The sequence below is a fragment of the Pyxicephalus adspersus genome, chromosome 12 (genome assembly GCF_032062135.1).
Source record: "Pyxicephalus adspersus chromosome 12, UCB_Pads_2.0, whole genome shotgun sequence".
NCBI classification, from domain to species: Eukaryota; Metazoa; Chordata; class Amphibia; order Anura; family Pyxicephalidae; genus Pyxicephalus; species Pyxicephalus adspersus.
In genome coordinates, this window is record NC_092869.1 from 22,783,720 (window position 1) to 22,805,968 (window position 22,249).

A 22,249-nucleotide genomic window follows, 5' to 3' on the forward strand; every position below is an offset into this window, starting at 1 on the left:
TTGTGTAATATTAAACTAAACACACAGCTCTTCCTACTAGGGTGCAGCTAAGGTGTCCTTTATGAAAATTCATGTTTGCTGCTGTTAGTGCTTCCTACCTTGGGTTTTTCATGTAGGTGCAGAAGAAACATTAGCCACAAAGTTCCTTGTCTGAAGGAAGAGTCTCCTTAAATGAAAATTCACTTTGTTAAGTAAATGACCTATACTCCTTTTGTAAATAATCCCCCAAAAAATGCAACAATAATGCTTGTATATTAGATCTGTATACATTGCTTCTTGTATATTTCAGCCTTTGGAATTCCAGCAACTGGTGAAATAACTATTTTTATATTCCATGTTTGTAGAGGATTTGTATCTGTTCCATTGACTGCTGGGATTTGAATTACACTTGTTACTTAAAAATATATTATTTTAACAAATGTTTGGTCTAAATATAACAACAAAGAGGGAGCAAATATTCCTGCAAATATAGGAAATATTGTGAACAAAGGAAAAAGCCAAAGCTCAGTATTGTCCCTGGAAAGAAGCAAGATGACAACTTTGTAAAGAGGTGTTGATGTGTAGGAGGTTGGAAGGAAGATCTATGTGTCTTATCTCCCTAGTCATTAACCAGCATTTATCACACATTTTGATTAAAGCAATAAACAATGAAACCTTTGTTTCCTTCATGTGTATATGTCTATCAAATGCTGCAATTCATCCAGAGATAGACAATTATTGGTGCTTACCAAACCTGATATTAAATGCAGTCACTCACTTTGCAGTCAGAGTAATATAATAATAGCACAATGATGTGTACCATTACATTTTGTAAATATGCAATAGTAATATTTTGACACAATGATTTTACAAAGACTATTCTGTCATTTCTGGTAGATAGGTCTGGTAGATTTTAACAAGGATGTTGTAACTAGATATAACTTGTGTACATTGGTATGTTTAAAAACAAGATCTAAATTTGGAAACCACTTTGATTCAGGTGGCTTAGGTTGAGATAGGTACTGTCATTTCATATTATCAATCTTTTTATTGTGTTTTTTTGCAAAGGTAAGCAAATGTTTTTCTACAGCATTGAAAGACAACAATTCTGAACCTTATTGACAGGATAGATTTTATGAATAATTTCTATATTTTAAAGTTAAAAAAGTTTTTTTTAGGTTTGATTAGCGTGTTTGTTTTTATTGCTTTTTTCACCACTATTTGGGTTTTTCTATGACATGGCATAGAAGTGTGGGTGACACTAAGTTTTGTGTAGCCATCATAACAAGGACAGAGGGGGAATCTTCCAGTTGGGACACCTAGGCTACGTACACAGGTCAGATGAGTCTTGTCTGATTTTCGCCTTTAGGATAGTATCAGACAAGAATCTGACATGTACAGCAGCTGTCCAACTTCGTTCAAGGATCTGTCCTGGCAGATCCACGAAAGATGAACGACCGCAGTGCAAGTGTAGGGGAGAGAGTGCAGCGGGATGCCAAGAGCTTGTTCTCCCCCTTTCCTCTCTGTGAACAGCACTCGTTTATGTATCTTTCAATCTTTTGTCTTGGAAAGGATCGTGAAAGATCTAATGTGTGCACATAGCCTTACTTTTGTGGCAACTGAATAAAGGGATATTCCTGACATTGAAAAGATTTCTGCTAACTTCCTTCTGAGTCTACATGACAGAAATTGGCAAGAATCTCCCAATGAAACACACATTGCAAAACAAGAAAAAAAGGAAGTAGTTTATCAGTTTATCTTCTGCTTAATCCAAAATGAATAAAAAATGTTTTGACTTTAGATAAACTTTAAACACAAGATAACGTCACACTAGCACTAGTCATTAGATAAATTAGATTAAAAAAAATCTCTACAAAAAATGCACTGATTTCACCATATCATCATATGCAGGAATATACTGAAGTTTAGTCGAGCAAGCAAGGGATTTAATTAGTTGGTGCTTGCATGGTAATTAGTTGGTGGATGGTAATTAGCTCTTACTTTCAAACTTCATGCATCACCAGAGATTTATTGATCAGCAGTACAGATACTAGTAAAAAAAAAAACATTGTCCTGGTTGGTGAGTGGTGCGTACCACATTCCCTCCTGTGTATTCTATGTTACAAGTATTCACATGAGCATTCAATCAAAAACACAGAGTTTATGTTGTCTCATTGGGCTTGCTTTTCTTTGTTTCATTCTCGCTTCTTCTTTTTTTTCTTTCTATCAACTTTTCCACAAAGTCACACACACGCACACAAAAATCCTTTTAATCCCCTCCCAGAAGGAATAATAATATACAGACTGCAGGAAAACAAGGGGTTAATGTATAGATATAGATATATTTAATTTGCCCTTTAACTTCAATCTATGTTGCCATTTTATTGAGTTCCTGTTTTTATTATTATTATTATTATTATCAATAATAATAATAATAATATTAATAATAATATCAAACAGTATTTTAGTATACAGTGCCAACATATTACTCAGCGCTGTACATTAAAAGGAGTTGCATATGTCAGATAGATACGAACAATGAACCAGGAGGAGATGACCCTGTTCAGGAGGAGGGAAAGTAGCACACAATAGGAGGGGGGATATAGATTGGTGGGTGAGTAGTGGGTTAAGAGACAAAAGAAGACAGGTAGGCAAGTTTCAAAACATGGGTTTTAAGAGCTCTTTTAAATGTTCAGAAAGTAGGAACAAGCCAAATAAGACGAGGAAGACCATTTCAAAGAGTTGAGGCAGCCCTAGAAAAGTCTTGGAGCCGTGCATATGACGAGGATATGTGTGATGTGAGCAAAGAGCGCAGTTAGGGGTGTATTTTCTATCAGCTCAGAAAGGTAGGTGGGACAAGAACTGTGGAGGGATTTGAAGGCAAAACACAGGAGCTTGATTTTGATTCTACAGTGAAATGGAAGCCAATGAAGAGAATCGCAAAGGGAGACAGCAGAGGAGTGGTGGTGGGAAGGAGGGATAAATCTAGCTGCAGAATTAATGATAGACTGTAGGGGAGAGAGTCAGGTTAATTCAATAAAGAGAAGAGGCTGTTACAGAAGGCTAGACAGGAAATAAAATTTTGAACAAGGAGTTTGGTGGTCTCTGAGGTCAGGTAGGGGCAGATTTTGGAGATGTTGGGTAGGTGAAAGTGACAGGACCTGGAAATGTTCTGTATGTGGGGGGTAAATGAGAGGGCAGAATCCAAGGTGACACCAAGACAACGTGCCTGAGGGGAGGTAAGAATACCAGTGTTATTAACAGGTAGAAATATGTCAGTGGGAGATATGGAATGTGGGGGGGAGAGACAGATGATAATTTCCAAAGAAGAATATGAGTTTTCGAAGTTAGAAGGTGTATAGGGAGAAGAGAACCGGTCCAAGGTCTGACCATTGGGGAACACCAACAAAAAGGAGAGTGGGAGAGGAGGAATTACCATTAAAAGGAGTTTGAAAGAAGCGGTCACACATGTAGGAAGCAAACAAAGAGAGAACAGTGTTACTGATACTAATGGAGTTCATAATTTGGATTAGAAGGGGGTGATTAACAGTGTCAAAGGTAGAAGACCGATCTAGGAGAAAAAGGAAAGAAAAGCTGGCTTGGGACTTAGCTCTGATGAGGTCATTGGCCATTTTTGTAACAACTGTTTCACAGGAATGTCTTGAAAACCCGCCTGGAATAAATCAATTAGAGAGTTGGTGTTCAGGGGACGTTTAGACAAGGCGCTAAAGAAGTTTAGAAAAATATCTGAGAAAGGGGTTTGGATGGTAGCTAGGAAGTAGGGAGGCGTCTATTAAGGGTTTCTTCAGGAGGGAGAATAATGGCATGTTTGAAAGCAGAAGATACCAGTGGAAAGGGAAGTTTGAAAAGTTTGGTTAGTGTGGGGGCCAAGGTGGAGGAGTGGGCACGGATTAGATCAGAGACGTTGGGTCAAGAGAACAGGTGGTAGATGGAGATGTTGAGAAAAGAGAGGAGACTTCATTCAGAGTAAAAAGGATTAAGGAGGTTAGTAGTGATTTACAGGTGGAAGGGATGGATATAGTTGAAATGACACGGTGAGCAGAGGCGACATCTCTGATTTGGACGGTTTTATCTGTAAAGTTCGTAACAATGTCTTGGGCAAAAAAGGTAGTTGTAGAGGGATATATTGACATATTTTATAATGTGTTATTATAGAATTTTTGTTTTGTCAAAAGAGCATATTTAACATTTCTACAAACCATATATTTGTCTGCAGCATATCTGATGCTCTAGTACCTTACCTTATGTGTTGGTAACTTGGTGATATAATACATCCTATAATGTATGGCAGATCATATAGTTAACCATGGGATTCACTGTTGGTCATCATTGGTTGAACATTGGTTCAACAAACCATTTTTTTCGCCATATCAAGTGCCCATACACTACAAGTAATACCCTACCTTAAGGAAATAAATTATATATGTTATAACTGATATGTAAAATAGATCAAGACATTATACCTGTGTGTAACCAGCTGTGTGGTATATCACCAGCTATAATATACCTTTAGGACATCCAGAATAGTGTCCAGGCAGTAAAGTAAACATTTCAAGGAAGAGAAAACTAACAATAAAAATGTAAAACCTATATCTAAACAGCTGCCCATTGTCACAACTGTTTTAACTTGTGATTATACCTTGCTACTAATTATGGCTTGTACCCTATAGACAATGTCTTTTTAAACAAAGCTTAATGCACCTAATTATATATATTAAATTGAATGATTAACCTGAGGGTTATTGTCTTAATATAGAATGTTGCTTTAGTAGGAACATTTATTCATATCTGAAGTTCAGTTCTCTGTGGAAACATCCTTTCTAGACATCTAATATTTTAATTTTTAAATTAAAGCACGTAGATTTTACATAGCCTTTATGTAAAAAAAAAATCTCTGATCCATTTATCCCCAGACACTTTAGCTAGATTATTAGCCTTTACAGACAAATCTATTTTAGTCCTTAGGTTAAAAGTTGAAACGCACTTAAAGCTACTTTATCTAATTTTTTTTTATCAAAAGCAAGAGTTTTTCACTGCATAAATCACCGAAACACTGACATTTAACAGAACCGGTAACTGTGACGAGAACTGCAGGCAAAAAAATCATAGTCCCACATGGTATTCCTGCATTACCACTAAAATTGGAAACAGCCCTGATGTGTATGGAACACCCTTCACCCCTCGAAACAGATGGTTATCACCCATCTGATGGGTAACTATAGGAAACTATACAGAACTGTTAACTTTTTTATATCCGTAAGGAGATTAGGCTTTTTTGTGCATGCGTTTTTAGAATTTACAAGAATTTTGGTTCTCCCACTGGTTATATATAGGTGAATATATATAAGTGAAATGTCAGATGTCCACTAGCCAAATATCTTACTTAACAATGCAGATCTGTATGTAATACCGATAAACATCTTTAGTTTTTGACAATTTCTGATTAATAAAGAGATGTTGTATTGTACTGCACAATGGTTACAGTGCATTTTAATACAGTCTAAAGTTTATTTGGCTGTAGGTCCTGGACAGATTCATGTAATTTTCAGTAAGCTGACAGAGTAAGGACACATGAGACTTTGGGAAAATCTACAGCTTGGTCTAAGGCTATGTACACAAGTCAGACGATTCTCGTCCGATTATCATTCCAGGGTTAGTTCCAGGTTCCAGGATTATCATTCCAGGGTTCCAGGGAGAAACTGACGTGTACAGCGCTAGTCTGACATCATTTATGGATCCTTCCTGTCGGATCCATGAACAACAAAAGACTGCAATACAAGTAAAGGGGAGAGAGCTCAGCGGAGTGCCGCTCACTCGTTCTCCCCCCTTCTCCCTTCATAGTGCAGAATAGCGCTTTATGTACAGTGCTCATCCATGCATCTTTTAGTCTTATAGACAAAAGTCTAACATGTGTACGCAGCCTAAGAAGGTTTAAAACAAATTACATATCTCAGACTTAGACTAATATTATATAGAATAATATATAATATATTAATATGGAATATTTTTAGTTGTGTACAGGCATTATGGCCAGGCAGCATATTCTGCACAAGTGAAACTTGTTCTGATACTAGTTCCCAAAAATTGTTACTTGTGTCCAATTTTAAACTTATCAGGAAAACCCACACCCCTTTTACACTTCATGCACAATGTATTTATCAATTATTTATCAAGATAGCAAGCAAGATATATTTATTTAAATCCCTCATTCAAGTCCCTTGCCAGTGCCGTTTCCAGGGGTGGGGGACAACCGCTGGACAGCCAGTAAAACGTGTCCCCATCTCACATGCAGGAACATGGACACCCAAGAATAGAGAAAACTCAGGACTGAAGCATTGCATGATAGCAACTTACCTTCTAGGTAAATAAGTAGAGCATGTTTTTATTTAGTTTGTTGTCCTAATGATCAGTTAGAGGTGGGTGGAAGGAATAGGGGAAGCCAGGAGGTCAGCTTTAAACAATTCCAAGGATATATCTTATCTTTAAATAGAATGAAAAATATTACTGGAGGCAATAACTGTGAAAAAGGTTCTGGTATCACTGGAAAAATCTTGTTTCAATTAATTAATTTAACAACAAAACTGCTTCAGTCTGCAGGACAAGAGTACGTAAGGATTCTGAACATGCACCGATCACCATGTTAATTTAAATATTATTGTGATTATAACTGTTATAAATGTTACTACAAAAGAATTCTTACTTTTTGTTTGCAGGCAGCAGAAAATGCTAAAGAACACGAAGACAACTCCAAAGCTGAATCAGAGAAAGCTGAGTAAGTCCTATGAAAAGATTACTGTGTTGCTCATCTTTAACAATACAATATTACTAGTGCTGAAAACTATATCTATACTTAAGCTGCATGTACTTGGTTATCCATGGTTGTCTAAGCTTCCCTAGAGTTATGGTGTAATATACTGTATAGGAAGACACTTCACTTCACAGAAATGTTTAGGTACATTCACTATGTTGCAGTTTAAAAAATTAAGTGAATTCTCCTAAAAATTCATGTTAAACATTGTCATGACTAAGGCCTTGATTATTCTCACTGTATGCCTCCTAAAGTAGACCAACACTGTGTAGCCCAAAATCATACCCCAATTTCCAACTACTCCTACATAAATAAAAAAAAAAAAAAACATGTTTAATGTTCCAGTAACCAAAAGAAGTTAAGTGTTTTATTTATTTTTTAATTATGGCACATTTGCAGTTTAAAATGAATTCCTATTAGCAATATTGCCAAGTAAACAAGCTTTGCACTGCCTTCTGCCATATATCACTTATCTTTGAATAAGCAGGGCCTGCTGTCCTTATACTTGCAAATATTACAGATAAAGTTACTGACATGTAACAGGCATTCAGCATTCATAGTATCCAAGTTAGCAGTGGCTCAGGTCTGCCCCTTATTAGAACTCTATACTGACCCATTACTATGTAGTGTGGTCTCCCTAGTTTGGGGGTGGGAACATTTCTGAGGGAACACTCAGGCTCATCTCGGTACCTGAATTACCATCTCACTTCAGTTTAGTATATAGTATAGTTATAGTTTAGTTTAGACTAAATTTAATGTGAGTAAAGGGTAACAGAGACGAGGAAATGTGTGCCTTTCCTTTCAATTGCTGCTTACATAACTTGAAGCCTAGGCTTCTAAGGTCATGTGATTTCTGGTATATTCTTAATGTGGGGTCAGTGTAATCTGTGATTGCGACCTACATGACTTAACGCCTTCACTTTTATTTATGTAACTCAGTACTGAATGGATCCCTAGGCTGCATTTTTTTCAGAAAAGGTAAGAATTTCAGCCTTTCTGTTGCATGTAAGTACGCTAGCATTTATGTAACATAGCTAACTTTCAAGCAATCCTGTGCTATTCCCATTAAGGGCAGAGCAACATGTTCACTTTAATTTATTCACCCCTTACCAGCATAAATGCACCTTTTCTTTGCTTCCCTGCTGCTGCATTCAGTAAAATTAGTTTAAGAAATACTTCAGCTAAGAAGGAAAATATAACTCACTCCTAGCTAGCACTGTAAAATAGAGAGTAAATGGCCCTGTCTAGGTTACGAGCAAATTGTAGCTTTCTCAGGAATTTCCTTTTGCTCTCAGCAGCTGAACAAAGCAGAAGGGGAGTGGAAGAAAGGTAAGTATTTTTTGCTTGGGGGCTCACATTATTCACAGTATTAATTTATTAATAAAGCAAAACTAAGTTGCCAGCAGCAGCGGAGCACATTAGGGCACACATACCTCTCTGACGAATCCATGTTCACTATATTTGCTTGGCCCTCTGGTGCTTCAATTCTTTGCCGCTTCTCCCAGGTGTGTCACACGCTTACATGCTGGTTGCATCTACCTGGCACCAAGCCCCGTTCCTGTTATCGTACAGATGCTGAGAGTTTGGCCTGGGATTGTGCACTGCACTGCACATGTGGTGTATATAGTGTTTAAAAGAAAATAATTGTTAGCAAAAAAAAGGAAACCACATTTTTTCAGAAGAGACATGTGAAGTGACCAAATAACACTACCCATAGCAGCAACTTTTTTCTTTTTAAAGTTTAAAGACTTTTTAATAATATTATAGCTACCCTTGTGCATAAAGATATACTGTTTCAAAAAAAGCAATATTATTACCTTCCCATATATATATGGATACATTGGATATAAACTTTTTAAACATCATTACTACCTTCCCAAATGGTATGCAACATCACTTACCTAGTGATAACTAATACAGCCCTATTTAGCGACTAAGTATTCCAGGCTGACCACACATTCTGAGGTTACTGTGTTTATGACTGTTCCTATAGTGGTATAAGTTGTTTGCCATCAATAACCATTTCCAATTTGCAGTATGGAGGATGGTGAGAAAAAGGACAAAGCCAAAGCTGAGGAACAGTCTGAATTCTTGGAAAGCAAAGCAGAACCGAGAAGGAAAAGAAGACGTGGACAGAAAAAAGAAAAGCCTGAAGCATTTATGGCAAATTTCCTGGCAGGATTGGAAATCTACCAAACTAAAATGCTGGTGAGAGCTTTCAGATTGCAAATGTATCTCATTATTCTTTGTTGGGCTAAAGCTAAAATAAAATTTAATATAAATTTGTGTTCATGGAAAATACGAATAGCAAAAATAAAGCAGTCTATAGAAAATTAAAAAAAATAAAAACAGGTTTAAAATATGGTGTCTATTTAATAGTCAGTCAAATCCAAACATGTATACATATAATTCAAATTATTTGAAAAACCTCAAGAAATGTAATTTATACTTAAAAATAGACTGAAATTATTTATTTGGGAATTCCATAAAAATAGAAGTATTATATGAAGCTGCCACCAGCAGTAGTTAATAGGGAGGAATGATTCATTTTCCAATCTGCACTATTATAATTGTTGGATTTTTTTTTTTTTTTTGGTCAATAGCCCTCTCTTAATTTTATAAAGTATTTTTTAACTTCTGTCAGATATTACCAAAGTGAATAGCCATGTTGGTGCCAAACCATTAAAGACTGAATGTTCTCCCTTTCTTTGTCCCCTATTTTCATTTAGTCTGTATGTACATTGGAAAAAAATCTGTCTAATTTGTGACCTATGTCAATGTCTTGGTAACAGTTTATTTAATTAAGGTGAATATTTCAGCTAAACTTTGCTGAAAAAAAACGTATCACTTAACTTTCTACTAAATGACCTTGGAAAAAAAAAATGTCCCAGAGGGAGCACATTGAAACATGTAGAATACTTTAAAGCTAAATGTGGATCCAATACATATCTTCTAGCCTTTAATCTTTTTTATTTTCTGTCCTTTCAGAATTATCTGGCAAGAAATTTCTACAATCTACGATTCCTTGCTCTGTTTGTTGCTTTCGCCATTAACTTCATTTTATTGTTCTACAAGGTAATATCTTTATATGATACCCTCACGTGCTGTAGAGTGATCTTCAGTCAAAGTACTTCAAGAACAGAATCTTTTTTTTCACATTTCCTATTCTATTGTCCTCCAGTGAGAAAAGACTTCTATAAAAGCAGAGATCTCAGTGTCTCTTCTCAAGACGAGCTTTCATCGTCAGTATCACACTAAAGCTCAGTTGTGCTTTATTCTTTCTCAGTCAGCCCATACGCTGCTCATTATGTTTCTTTGCTGTCTGTCGATGTGGTAGAAAGGTTAAACAGAGAAAAAAAGAACATTTTTGTAGTTTCCAAATACCAAAGTTTGTTTTGGCCCTGGCTTTGTATCTCAAGAAATAAATGATGTGATATGTATGAATAAGGAAATGTAATTATAAGAAAGACAGTTAGGATGCTGATAATGTAAATAATGTCTTTGCTACATTACCCTTGACATACAGTAGTTACTTATGTTAAATTTAAATCAGTTTGCTTAACCGTTGAAGCACTTTAAAACTCATCCCAGTAGTGCTTGGTATGCTTAGTTTCCTCTGTGTTATTAGGTAACTGAGGAACCAGTCAGTGATGACACAGATAATGAACCAAACCTATGGAACACATATCAGGAAGATGAGGAGGAAGCAGAGGAGGGAGCCGTTTACTTTGTTCTCCAGGAATCCACTGGCTACATGGCTCCAACACTGCGTATCCTGGCTGTTATTCATACTATCATTTCTTTCCTCTGTGTAATTGGATATTACTGTCTAAAGGTAATATGAAAATGCTGTTGTGGTGTCCTGATTGATATTTTGCACCAGGGCACATATGATTTATATTCATTACTAATGGAAACAACATGTTACTGATATACCTAATTCCTGCTCATAAACCTTATAGAAAGAATTGATTAGGATTAACTTTGTACTGTTGTAAGGACATACTAAAGAAGTCCTATTCTTCCAAGCTCTGATCATAGGTTAAATTAACACTTTTATATAAATTTATATAAAATATATTATTCTTACATACGCATCAAACTGTGAACACACTGTTAAAGAACCACAAGGTTACAATAAAATTAGGGTAGATTTTCAACAGAGTATGTGAAATGGAAGACTGGAAAAGTCTCTAATCTGTACCAAACACAAAACTGATATAATAGATTGTGTTTTTTTTTGTATCTACATAAATACACACATTTAATGAGATATACAAGATAGTGTTAATAATTAGTATTGGTGTTCGAATTCGGGTTGTCCTTATATTCGACCCGAATATGGATAGACCCGATGGAATTCGGATAGACCCGACCCGAAAAACATGGAATTTGCGCATATTTGTGTGTAAAAAAAATCTGTTAAAAAAATTAATGTTAAAGTAATTTATTAAATGTGTGTGTGATTTGTGTAACTTTTATTTTTTTACAGGTTATCCCACAATGACAGGAATCCTTCTGTCAGTGTGGGATCCCCGGACACTAGAGGTTAAATGGGGATCCATTTATCAAGTTTCCCGATTCATCACTTCTAGTGCTCTGTGATTGGCTGAGCTTGACACAGCTTAAGTGTCATCAGGATTTTCCTTTCCCCAGTCAATCACAGAGCGCTAGAGGAAACTTGTCCCCATTTAGCCTCCAGTGCCTCGGGGATCTTCCCAATGAATGCGGCCGCGGCCAACATTCATTGAGAACAGTGTTCAAGGTATCCATGGCACTAGAGGTTAAATAGGGACAAGTCTCTCATTTCAAAACCTCTAAAGCTTTCCTCAGCGAATCAGGGAGCACTATCCATATTCCTGGATAGAGTTTCTCTATCCAGAAACACAGGACTCCTTGTGTTCTTGGATAGAGAAACTTTATCTAAGAACACATACAACTAGTAAAGGGCTGCAAGAGCAATCAGGGGAGCGGAGCTGTCAGCTCTGCTCCCCTGATTGCGCTTGCAGTTATTGTCAGTCCCTAAAAATAACCCAAATTCTCTCACCATTGACTTTATTCGTGTTCGAATTTGGGATTCGATCACTGGAACAATATCTCCCTATTCGATTGACTAGCTGTCGAATCGAATAGTGAGATATTCGACCAACACTAATAATAATTATGTTTTCATTACAAATATCAATAGAAGATTCAGACTTAACATACAGAAAAATGAAGAATGAATGTGTAATGAATATGGGACTTATTTTACAATTACCATTTTTACTATCTGTAATATGGAGCAAGAGAGACCATTATGCAAATTTTAATACAAAAACAGGAATGATTCATTGTAATTTTCCTCTGATTCTGAAAGATTATATACATTGTTACCAGGAATAGTGAGATGTAAAATAACACAGTTTCCTTTATTATATTCCTAAAGGTTCCACTTGTGGTATTTAAACGTGAGAAAGAAATCGCTCGTAATGTGGAATTTGACGGTCTATACATCACAGAGCAGCCCTCAGATGACGACATTAAAGGGCAATGGGATCGCCTTGTCATCAACACTCCGTATGACACTTTAATATTTTGGCTTACAAATAGTCTTATTAATAATCCATGTTTACATTAAGACTGCTTTTCTGTCAGCTGGTCTTAATTTCATAAGATTAAAAAAAAAATATGAAAAGAATCAGAAAAAAAATTGGAGATTGTTTCACCTTTATGTCTTTTTTGGATACAATATGGAGTGACCACAGCAAAGGCAAAACTTATTAAACACAGGCAGAATGCATTTAGTAGAAACTGCAACACAGACATTTACAAACAAATAGAGTCTAGTGGCACATCATTTTTTCTTTTCTGCCAATAGTTACAATTTAAATGTACCAGGCGTAGATTAGTGGTAAAGGAGAAATTGTGTGTCGAAAGCCCTACTGGGCCACATTAAAAAAATCAAAGTTGCCTCTCTTCATTCGCTGATGTGAATCTACACTCCCAAAATTTTTTTACCACTATTTCTGAATAGGATGACTGGTCTGCTGAAGCTACACCTTATCCCAGTTTCCAGCAGGTCCTCCTTTTGCATTTCCTAATAACAAAATTCACTGACACTACAGTCAGTGAGGAGTCAAACACGCATGTCACCTGGATGGGGTGTGTCTGCTGCTATTAGTGCTAAAATATATTCTCTAAAGAGTGCTGCCTTTTGCAGGATTGTGGGTATTATTAATAGAAATAATAGAATAATAGAAATTCTTCATGAGGTGGTGGGTATTTGAATTATTTTATTTTTATTTTTGTGGCTGCCCTTTTTAAATCCTCAAAAGCCTTAAAAAGATGTTTTCTTCAAAAACATAATTTTCCCAAGTTACTACATTTTCTATTCTCACTTTTACAACTAGGTTATTTCTTGCACTAACTCAAACCTACAGTTTGGCAAAATACTGCCAAGTCATATTTTATTAATTTCTTGTGCTCACTGTATTCATTTATTGTACATATTCATTCTTTATTTATACAAGTGCTTTTTAATTTACCTTAGGCAGCTGAGAACTTGGACTATCTTATGTATTATGCAATTTCCAATACCATACAACATGTATTTCTTAAAGTAAACCCATCCTTGAGAATTATGAAGGCTGCTATAGCTGACCTGTGATTCTGAAAATACTAGTTTCCCAATCCAATGACATTGGGATTTTCTCAGTCACCAACTTACCACTTACCATTGTGATACCAGGTTGGACCCCCTTTTGTCTTCAGAGTTGCCATAATTCTTCATAGCATAGATTCAACAAGATGAAGGAAACATTCCTAGGGATTATGGTTCATGTTGACAAAATACCATCAGCAAGTTGCTGCAAATTTTTTAGCTACACATCCATGATGTGAATCTCCTGTTCCACAAGGTTATGCATCATTCAGAATCATAAATCTAGTAACAGCTGGTAATAGACATTAAAAGAATGATCATTGTTACTAGGGTGGGGGATTTATACATTGCTAAGACCTGGGAGTCGTTTGGCTTTTTAAGAGTAGCGACCTAAGTAACAGACAAATATTATTATTGTTAAAATTACACACCAACTCCCATATTGCTGTTTGCAGTGAAGCAAGGCTGAATAATACAGATAATACAAATACATAAAATATTTCTCATGACAAATACATAAAGTTGAGTAAATAACGTAGATAATGGAACGAGAAGATAGAATAGGAGATAAAGCCCTGTCTGTACAGTACAGTAAAAGTCCAAAGCCAAAGGTAATGGAAATGAGGAATGAGTAGGGTCAATGTTAGCTGTCTCTTGTTACACAGTAAACAAGGAAGTATCCATTGGGCCTGATTTATGAAAGCTTTCCAAGGCTGCAGAGGATACACTTTCACCAGTGAACTTGGGTGAACCAGCAAACCTGGAACGGATCTGGTCCAGAATTCAAAACATTTGCTAATAAAAAGCAAATGACTTTTAGGAAACCAATATCAGGTTTGTTGGATCACACAGGTTCACTGATGAAATTGTATCCTCTCCAGCCTTGGCTGTCAAAGAGGAAAGCAGCATTTTAGCCTCAAGAAGTAGTTTATTCACAAAGAGGTGTGAGGTGTCTTGTTGCTGTTTTTTTGGGCTGTTACCAATTGTAACTGTGACTTCATGGAAGTAAATTCAAACAGAGGAAAAATTACACAACAATAAAACACTTACAGCATTCCTAACCTTTACACACCAGGCCTGATTGATTAAAGTTCTCAGAGAATAGAGAAGATAGACTATCATGGGAGAACCTGAGGGATCCAGCAAACCCGGAATAGATTTTCTAACTATCACTTGTTATTAGTGGACCAGATCCATTCCAGGTTTGCTAGTTTTCCCGTTATAGTCTACCTTCTCCAGTCTTGAGGAGCTTTAACAAATCAGTCCCACTGTATACAAAACAAAAAATTCTCCCTGGAGATTGGATGTGACTTTGAAGAAAACTGTGATAACCGCTGTTTTTTTTAGCATAGTCATGGCTTCCGTTAAATACTGGATGCTGCCTTTGCACAATCCCCTAAGGAAGCACCAGTTTAGAAGCAGGGAAATGCCTGCACTGCAAGTGACATGGTGTTACTGTCGTTACATTAGCATGACTTTTCAGAATCAGTAGCTGGCTCTAGCTAAGTAGTAGCTGTTCTCACAAATTCCTTATAAAGTAAACTTCACACAATCTTGGCAAACTGTCTGGTTAAATCTGCAGAGATATTCTTTGGTTAAATATCCTTAAAAGGACTTTGTCATGAAGTAAAGCAGCATCAAGCAAAACCTTTGGATAAAGCAGCCATTCTGTAACTTCAGTTCTGTATACTGCTATTTGGGCAGTGACTCAGTAAATAACTTTATTGCTCTAGAATTTGGTATTTTGCTACTAAGAGGTCACAAGAAATGTAGTTGCTAACAGGTTAGGGCCTGGAATCAGGAATAACTGTGAAATGTGGATTGACAATACTGCAGCCCAACATTTATTTAAGTGTAGTTTGCGCTTAATATAAACCATAAAGTTCACTTATCATATTTAAATAATTCAGGCTAAAACTGACACAAAACTGTAGGCATTGAGAGGTGGAAATCCGAGACAGCTGACAACTTTGAAGCTATAAATTTTCTGTCACTTCAATATGCTCTCATTTTTTACACTATGTACTTATCCGAAATGCATTTCCATTCTGTTCATTAGCTACTATTATTTTGTTTGCTCTTAACCTAATTATGACAGCACACAACATTTGTCTTGGCTACATCTTCATCCTGTCCCATCATTGGAATGCATGCAAATTGTTCCATGATTAGCCCTATTTGGAAGTACTTAATCACTGTTACCATATATTCTGTCCTTGCTTTCTGTGATGATAAAGATTACCTTTGAGATTCTGAATAGCAAATTCCGCAAGCAGTTAGCTTAGGAAAAGAAGTGTATAGCATCTTTAGGATGGATTACTCTAAAGTCATTTTTTCAAGAATAAAACACACAAATCCTAATCCGGTCTCTCATTAGCTATAGCAATGGCTCTGCTTTTGTCATTGAAATGCATATCACGTGAATCTATTTTATTCTTATTATGGTGCAGCAGGTGATTTGAATAATGTGACATTTTATTATTCTGTTTGTAGGTCTTTCCCTAATAATTACTGGGATAAATTTGTTAAGAGGAAGGTAAGCACTGTCTGTCCTGTCGGTATGGTTAATATGAATGTCATACGATGCAATATTTCTTGAAATAGTTGAGCTAAAAATTATACAGCTAAAATTTAATTTTATATTTTGCCTTTCTTAGTCCATTTTCTTTCTCCACTTTTCCTCATCCACATGCTGATGAAAATTTGAAAAAAAAAAACTAAAAAACCTAGTGATATCAAAAAATGTAAAAATGTTCAGTTTAGTCAGTACAAAACAATCCTTAACTAATTTGAATAAAAAGTTTAATTTCATAATGTCCACATAAACCCCCATTTGAAAAATGCCATGCAACCTTGTAATCTGATTGGTACCGATCCGATGAGGCAGAAAATCTCATGTTTCTTCTGATCAAGCTGAATTGTTTCCGCAATGTCTGTAAAAATGTTTGGGGTTTGCAATCAGAATGCTCATATCTCAGTCGATCTTTATTAGAGGGTACAAATATTGTTTAGTCATTTTGAAAAAAATTCAATTTAAAATAGGACAAATGGGACAGCATTGGAAGGAGTACATTACCAACTGTAGTCGAAAACAATGACTGAATGAAATAGTGGTTATATGTTCACATATTTCTAAGGTGTTTTGCTGTCAATAATCAATCTGAAAGCAGCACACCCTGCCCATTATTTTACTCAGAAAAGATACGCATTGTGCTTTCAGCTGTCTGTGCAAATCCACATTTTAATCAGAGAATATTATCCACCAGCTAAGTTTCCATGGATATTAAGACTTGTGGAAAGGATGTTAAGTCCCAGCTGAGCACTACGTGAATTCACTGTACTGAAATGTTGTCTGCAAACCATAGCCCAATGTCACAACTTATAAATAAAAAGGAAAAACGTGTGGCCTCCTAAAATAAAATGCATTTATTTTGGTAGACAGATAAAATGATGGATCTAAATTAATCCACTTTGCCATGAAACCCCCAAATCCCAAGATCTGATCTGAATGAATAACTTCAGAAGTCACACAATTAGTTGGTTATGGTCCATGTGTGTGCAAAAAAGAGTGTCACAAATTGTACCGTACCACCCGTCTATATACGTATAGACCTATTCTGAATGGTCCCCGACTGTGCCACAGCACTAAGCAAGCAACTTAAGGACCAAGGAGCATTTCAGACATGTCAGAGGCAAAGTTGTAAAGAAGTATAGATAGGTGTTCCCTTAAATATTCTAAAAGGCACTAATAAATACATAGTAACAAAAAAGGAAGACTCCAAGGACAACAATGAAGGAGCCACAAAGATGCTGCTTTGAAGACGTTGAGGTTGATTTACTAATGGAGTAGAGAATCTTTACTATAAAAATGTAATAAAAAAGTGTATCTGGGCGATGTGTCTTGACTCCTTCTGTAAATCAACCTCTTAGTTTATGGCTGACTTCCTCTTGGGATTGTGTACAGGGTGTTAAAGCACCTTGCATCCCACCACCTTGAATACTTCTAGAAGAACACGGGCTAGTGATAGATGTCAGTCACCACTTGTTTAATTCTAAATGGAGCACCTCCTAAGGTGATATCCCAAGATTGGAATATGTTTGAATGGGCACCCGACATGCCTAAATGTACAAAGACTAAGATACAAACCTAGGTCCTGTGCACTACAAGGTAAAGTTTTAGCCACTGAAGCCACCATGCTGCCTACTTGCGTATTTCTATCTAGCCAGATGATCAAACTTACATCTTCAATCCATTCAACCAATGCCCTTTTTTTTAGTAATGTATGTGTGGATATCATAACTGTTTGCCAGCAGGCATTACATGGTAACTAAATATGAGGAAGGAAACTCTGTCTGAGACACTTTAGGGATGGTGGTTTCAATAGACATCTTTTCAGGATGCGTGAGAAATGTACAGTGCTGTAAAAATGTATTTTCCACTATGATTTAAAACAATAATATTTGGTGTTTAAATTTAGACTAGTAATCTAAAATCTATTGAGAACAGTTAATCACGGATATTAACACTGTGTTTAAAGATGAATCTGCTTTATAAACCTCTCATAATATGCATCCATTTAATGAACTGTTTTTACTTCGAAGCTAAGGCATGTAAATAAATGTCTTTTCTGTGCAAATTAAATTAATGTCCGCAATTAGAGTATCTGTTCTGCACTAACAAAAACAAGCAATTCTCCTCTTTACTGAAGTACTTCAGATTTCTATTGGGCTAACATAGTCTTGTTTTATTCTAACAGCTCTTCAGTAAATCCCTGGAGTCTTTCCATGTGGCTTTTTTACACTAATAATGCATAGCAACATCGTTAATAAGCTTTTATCTCACTTAGAACTTCAACTCTGCACTGTTGGCTGAGATGTATTGCATTTTAATTGTTTTGTCTTTTTTGTCATTGTCAAGAAATGACCGTTATTTCTTCTAGCGCGCAAGACATTATAGTAAATAAGTGAATCTGTAGCATATTGGACAGATGTTTAGAAATAATTTTATGTCATCATGTTTTATATTCGTAGCCTAGGGCAGCTTTTTGCACCATACCTGTTCAAAGATGCATAGCAGTTTCTTTGTCCTTCAGTGTGCTTATAAATGTATTATGACTTCATTGCTCATCGCTGCATGGTAAACAAATCTGTCTGAGGATAGCTTCACAGGGATGGTCTCATTTTAATACCCAATCCAAACCCAAAGCCTGCTCTATAAAACAATGCTGACAAAAGTGTGGTCATAAATTTTTCGTTTCACCATCGGACGCAATACAATATATACACACACACACACACACACACACACACATCGAAATAGTTGCCCTATTTTGTTTTGCTTGCTGGATTTATTGCAGAGACACTAGAGGTCTTCAGCTGCCTTTGTGCCTTTGTGGTATCCCTTCATCTAGAGGACAGTGAAGGCTAACTGCTAGGGAAGACATACCTGCTCCAAATTTTTATTTCCTTTATATGTCCTAAAATGGAGCTCCTAATGGATAGAGTTAGGGACCACACTTCATGGAGAGACCCCAATGAAAAAGTATGGCTTCCACATATGTTTGTAAATGTGTACATTTAAAACATCCTTTTAAAGCAGGGTAACTTGTTCCTTTAGCTAGCTGTTAAGTGTGCTGGAAAATGTTTTTATTGTGTTTAAAACCTGTAAAGAAATGTTAGGATTCATACTTACCTCACCCCCCTCTGTTATCTACAACCGATAAGAGAGTATGACATCACACTCCTTCTGGTGAGTTTCTGTGTAATACATGTGTCTGTGAAATACATGTGTGGCGTGTCTTCTAATTTCCTAAAGAGCTTTCCAGAGTGCAGGTGATGTCATGCTCAGCAAAACAGAAATGGGGGCAAGGTAAGTATAATTCCAATTTTTTTGCCAGACCAGAGAGGGGACTCGTGGGGACACCGGACGCTGCAGGTAAGTACTGGTACCCGGCGTACAAGACGACCCCTGACTTTGTCATAGATTTTTCGGGGTTAAAAAGTCGTCTTGTACGCCGGAAAATACGGTACTAATGATTGTACCATTTGCTATCCAAAGCTTTGCAAAGTCTTGATTAAGCATGATATTTTCTAGTAATACCTTAATTGTCTGTAATTTCTAGTTATACTTATTCTAAACAAAACTGGAAAACAAACAGTCTCAGGTGCAAATTTGTAAGAAAAATATACCCTTGCTTTAGACTCTATTGGATGTGAAATTGTTTTCTTTGTTTAGGTCATCAATAAATATGGAGACTTGTATGGAGCAGACAGAATTGCTGAACTCCTTGGACTGGATAAAAACGCTCTGGATTTCAGCCCTGTAGAAAAAACCAAAATAGAAGAGGGATCACTTGTGTCATGGTGCGTATAAAATTATTTATTTAATTGAATAAATATGAACATGTTGTGTCAATAATGTTCCTAATTCAGCAAACAAATTTTTATTGCTCTTTTGTTCTGTGCAGTGAAGAAAGTCAGCATAGCTCTTCCCACATATTGGCTCCTGTCACTGTCAATGCAACTTACTATGTACATGTGCTTCTCATTTCCATATAGTCATTAGCCTTGGGATCAGGCACATTTAAACACTTTGCATAATGCTGACCTTGAGGTGACATTTTAGAAAGAAATCTCCATATCATTTATAAGTGAACTTTTCAATTGCTAAAACGTCTTTCATTTTTTGTCTCCCTGCAGTGATCAGAATGATCATACAGACCAACAGTAATGCATAATTGGGAATAGATGTAAGAAAGTATTCCAAGTGCTAACATTTCGAATCAGTTTCTAGTTAACTTCAACTTTTGATGTGTTTATTCCACAAACAAATAATATGTACAAGTACCTTGCGTTAGACTTTGGCAAGCCTAAAAGTGGAAATTCTTTAAATTTGAATGATGCCATTATTAGTTTTTGGTAATTCAGGAAACTATATAGAACAATATAAATAAACCAGAATCAATGTGTTGTTCTGTTTGCAGGTCTTAGTTAATTCTGTCTCTGCAAGTAATCTCAGACTGGATCCATTATTTTGAGTTCAGGGCATATGTTGCAGAAGGTGTTTTATAATTTGGACTGTGTTTATGATCACTGTCATGCTGCATTCTGAATTTTTGACTGACTACATGCCTCCTGAAAGGAAGTAACCTGCATTTACTTCTCAGTTTTGAGGGGGGCCATCCATTAGGTTGAAATTAGAACCTTTTTAATATTCTTATACACACGTGACAAAGAAAGGATGTTACAGTATATTAGGCATGGTTTATTTCATTAAACCTCCAATCTCAACACGTTTCCTTGATTTATAACCACTTCATCAGGAGCATATTGTCTAAGGAGGAACATGCGTACCTGAAATACAATAGCAATACATTCAGTGACAAATATTCCAAATCAGATGTATGGAAATATGTTACCTTAAAACCCCTTACAAAAGTCACATAAAAAGTAAGTTTTTCTGTCCTGACGATTTGTCAGAAGAGGTGGCCACCCAAAAGCCGCAGAGTTACCTAAGTAAGTAGGCTTAGGTAAGATCAGACAGCTGGATAAAAAGCCATTCTGGCTATATCATAAAAACATAGTTACATAGTAGGTTAGGTTGAAAAAAGACATAAGTCCATTAAGTTCAACCACTAGGGAAATAAACATATCCCAGATATAAAACCCTGTAAGACATAGTTGGTCCATAAGAAGGCAAAAAAAACCCTGGTGCAATTTGCTTTAACAGGGGAAAAAAAATTCCTTCCTGATTCCATGAGGCAATCAGATGTTCCCTGGATCAACAGTCACTGTTATTTTTACTTTAAAGCCTTAATAACCAGTTATATTCTGTGCTTCTAGAAAAGCATCCAGCTTTTTCTTAAAGCAATCTATAGTAGTTGCTGAAACTACTTCCTGAGGGAGCCGATTCCACATCTTCACAAACCTTACAGAAAGGAATCCCTTCCTAATCCAGAGCTTAAACTTCTTTTCCTCCAGATGGAGAGTGCCCTCTTGTAATCTGTAATGATCTCAAAGTGAATAATTGGAGAGTTCTCTATATGGACCATTTATATATATTTATACAGGGTGATCATATCCCCTCCTAAACATCTCTTCTTAAGGGAGAATAGTTTCAGTTCATCTAATCTCTCCTCATAGCTGAGCTCCTCCATTCCTTTTATGAATTTAGTCGACCTTCTCTGCACTCTCTCCATTTCCACAATGTTTTTTTTTGTGAACTGGTGCCCAAAACTGGACTGCATTTTCCAGATGTGGTCTGACCAATGCTTTGTACAGGGGCAGGATTATGTCTCCATCTCTGCAGTCTATTCCTCTTTTAATTCAAGAAAGTACTTTGCTAGCTTTAGATATTGCAGCTTGGCATTGTATGCTGTTAGTAAGTCTATGATCTACCAGAACCCCCAGATCTTTTTCCATTTCTGACCTCTCCAAATGTATTCCCCCTAGACAGTATGAAGTATGTTGTTAGCTCCCAAGTGCATAATTTTACATTTATCCATATTAAATGTCATTTGCCACTTGGCCGCTCAATCAAACAGTACATCTAGGTCTGCTTGTAGATTATAGACATCCTGTATGGATTTAATTCCATTACATAGTTTGGTGTCATCTGCAGACACAGAAATGGTACTTTTAATCCCAATCTCTATATCATTTATGAAGATGTTAAACAGTAAAGGTCCCAACACTGAACCCTGGGGTACACCACTAATAACCTTAGACCATTCAGAGTGTGAATACTTAATTACAACTCTCTGGATGCGATCGTTAAGCCAGTTCTCTATCCATTTACA

General features: G+C 36.3%; 1 protein-coding gene across 14 annotated transcripts in view; it reads left to right on the forward strand.

Annotated features, from left to right (window-relative positions):
• Window positions 1-22,249, forward strand: part of RYR3 (ryanodine receptor 3) — a 300,041-nt gene that overhangs the window by 262,347 nt on the left and 15,445 nt on the right. For 7 of the 14 annotated variants that reach the window (XM_072428468.1, XM_072428469.1, XM_072428471.1 and 4 more), the window contains 8 exons: window positions 6,714-6,772; window positions 7,748-7,786; window positions 8,845-9,016; window positions 9,797-9,883; window positions 10,437-10,643; window positions 12,237-12,367; window positions 15,945-15,987; window positions 19,687-19,814. In XM_072428468.1, coding sequence (XP_072284569.1) covers window positions 6,714-6,772; window positions 7,748-7,786; window positions 8,845-9,016; window positions 9,797-9,883; window positions 10,437-10,643; window positions 12,237-12,367; window positions 15,945-15,987; window positions 19,687-19,814 — 866 coding nt within the window. The remainder of the gene's footprint in view (window positions 1-6,713; window positions 6,773-7,747; window positions 7,787-8,844; window positions 9,017-9,796; window positions 9,884-10,436; window positions 10,644-12,236; window positions 12,368-15,944; window positions 15,988-19,686; window positions 19,815-22,249) is intronic. The other 7 variants (XM_072428475.1, XM_072428476.1, XM_072428477.1 and 4 more) reach the window with 1 other exon arrangement.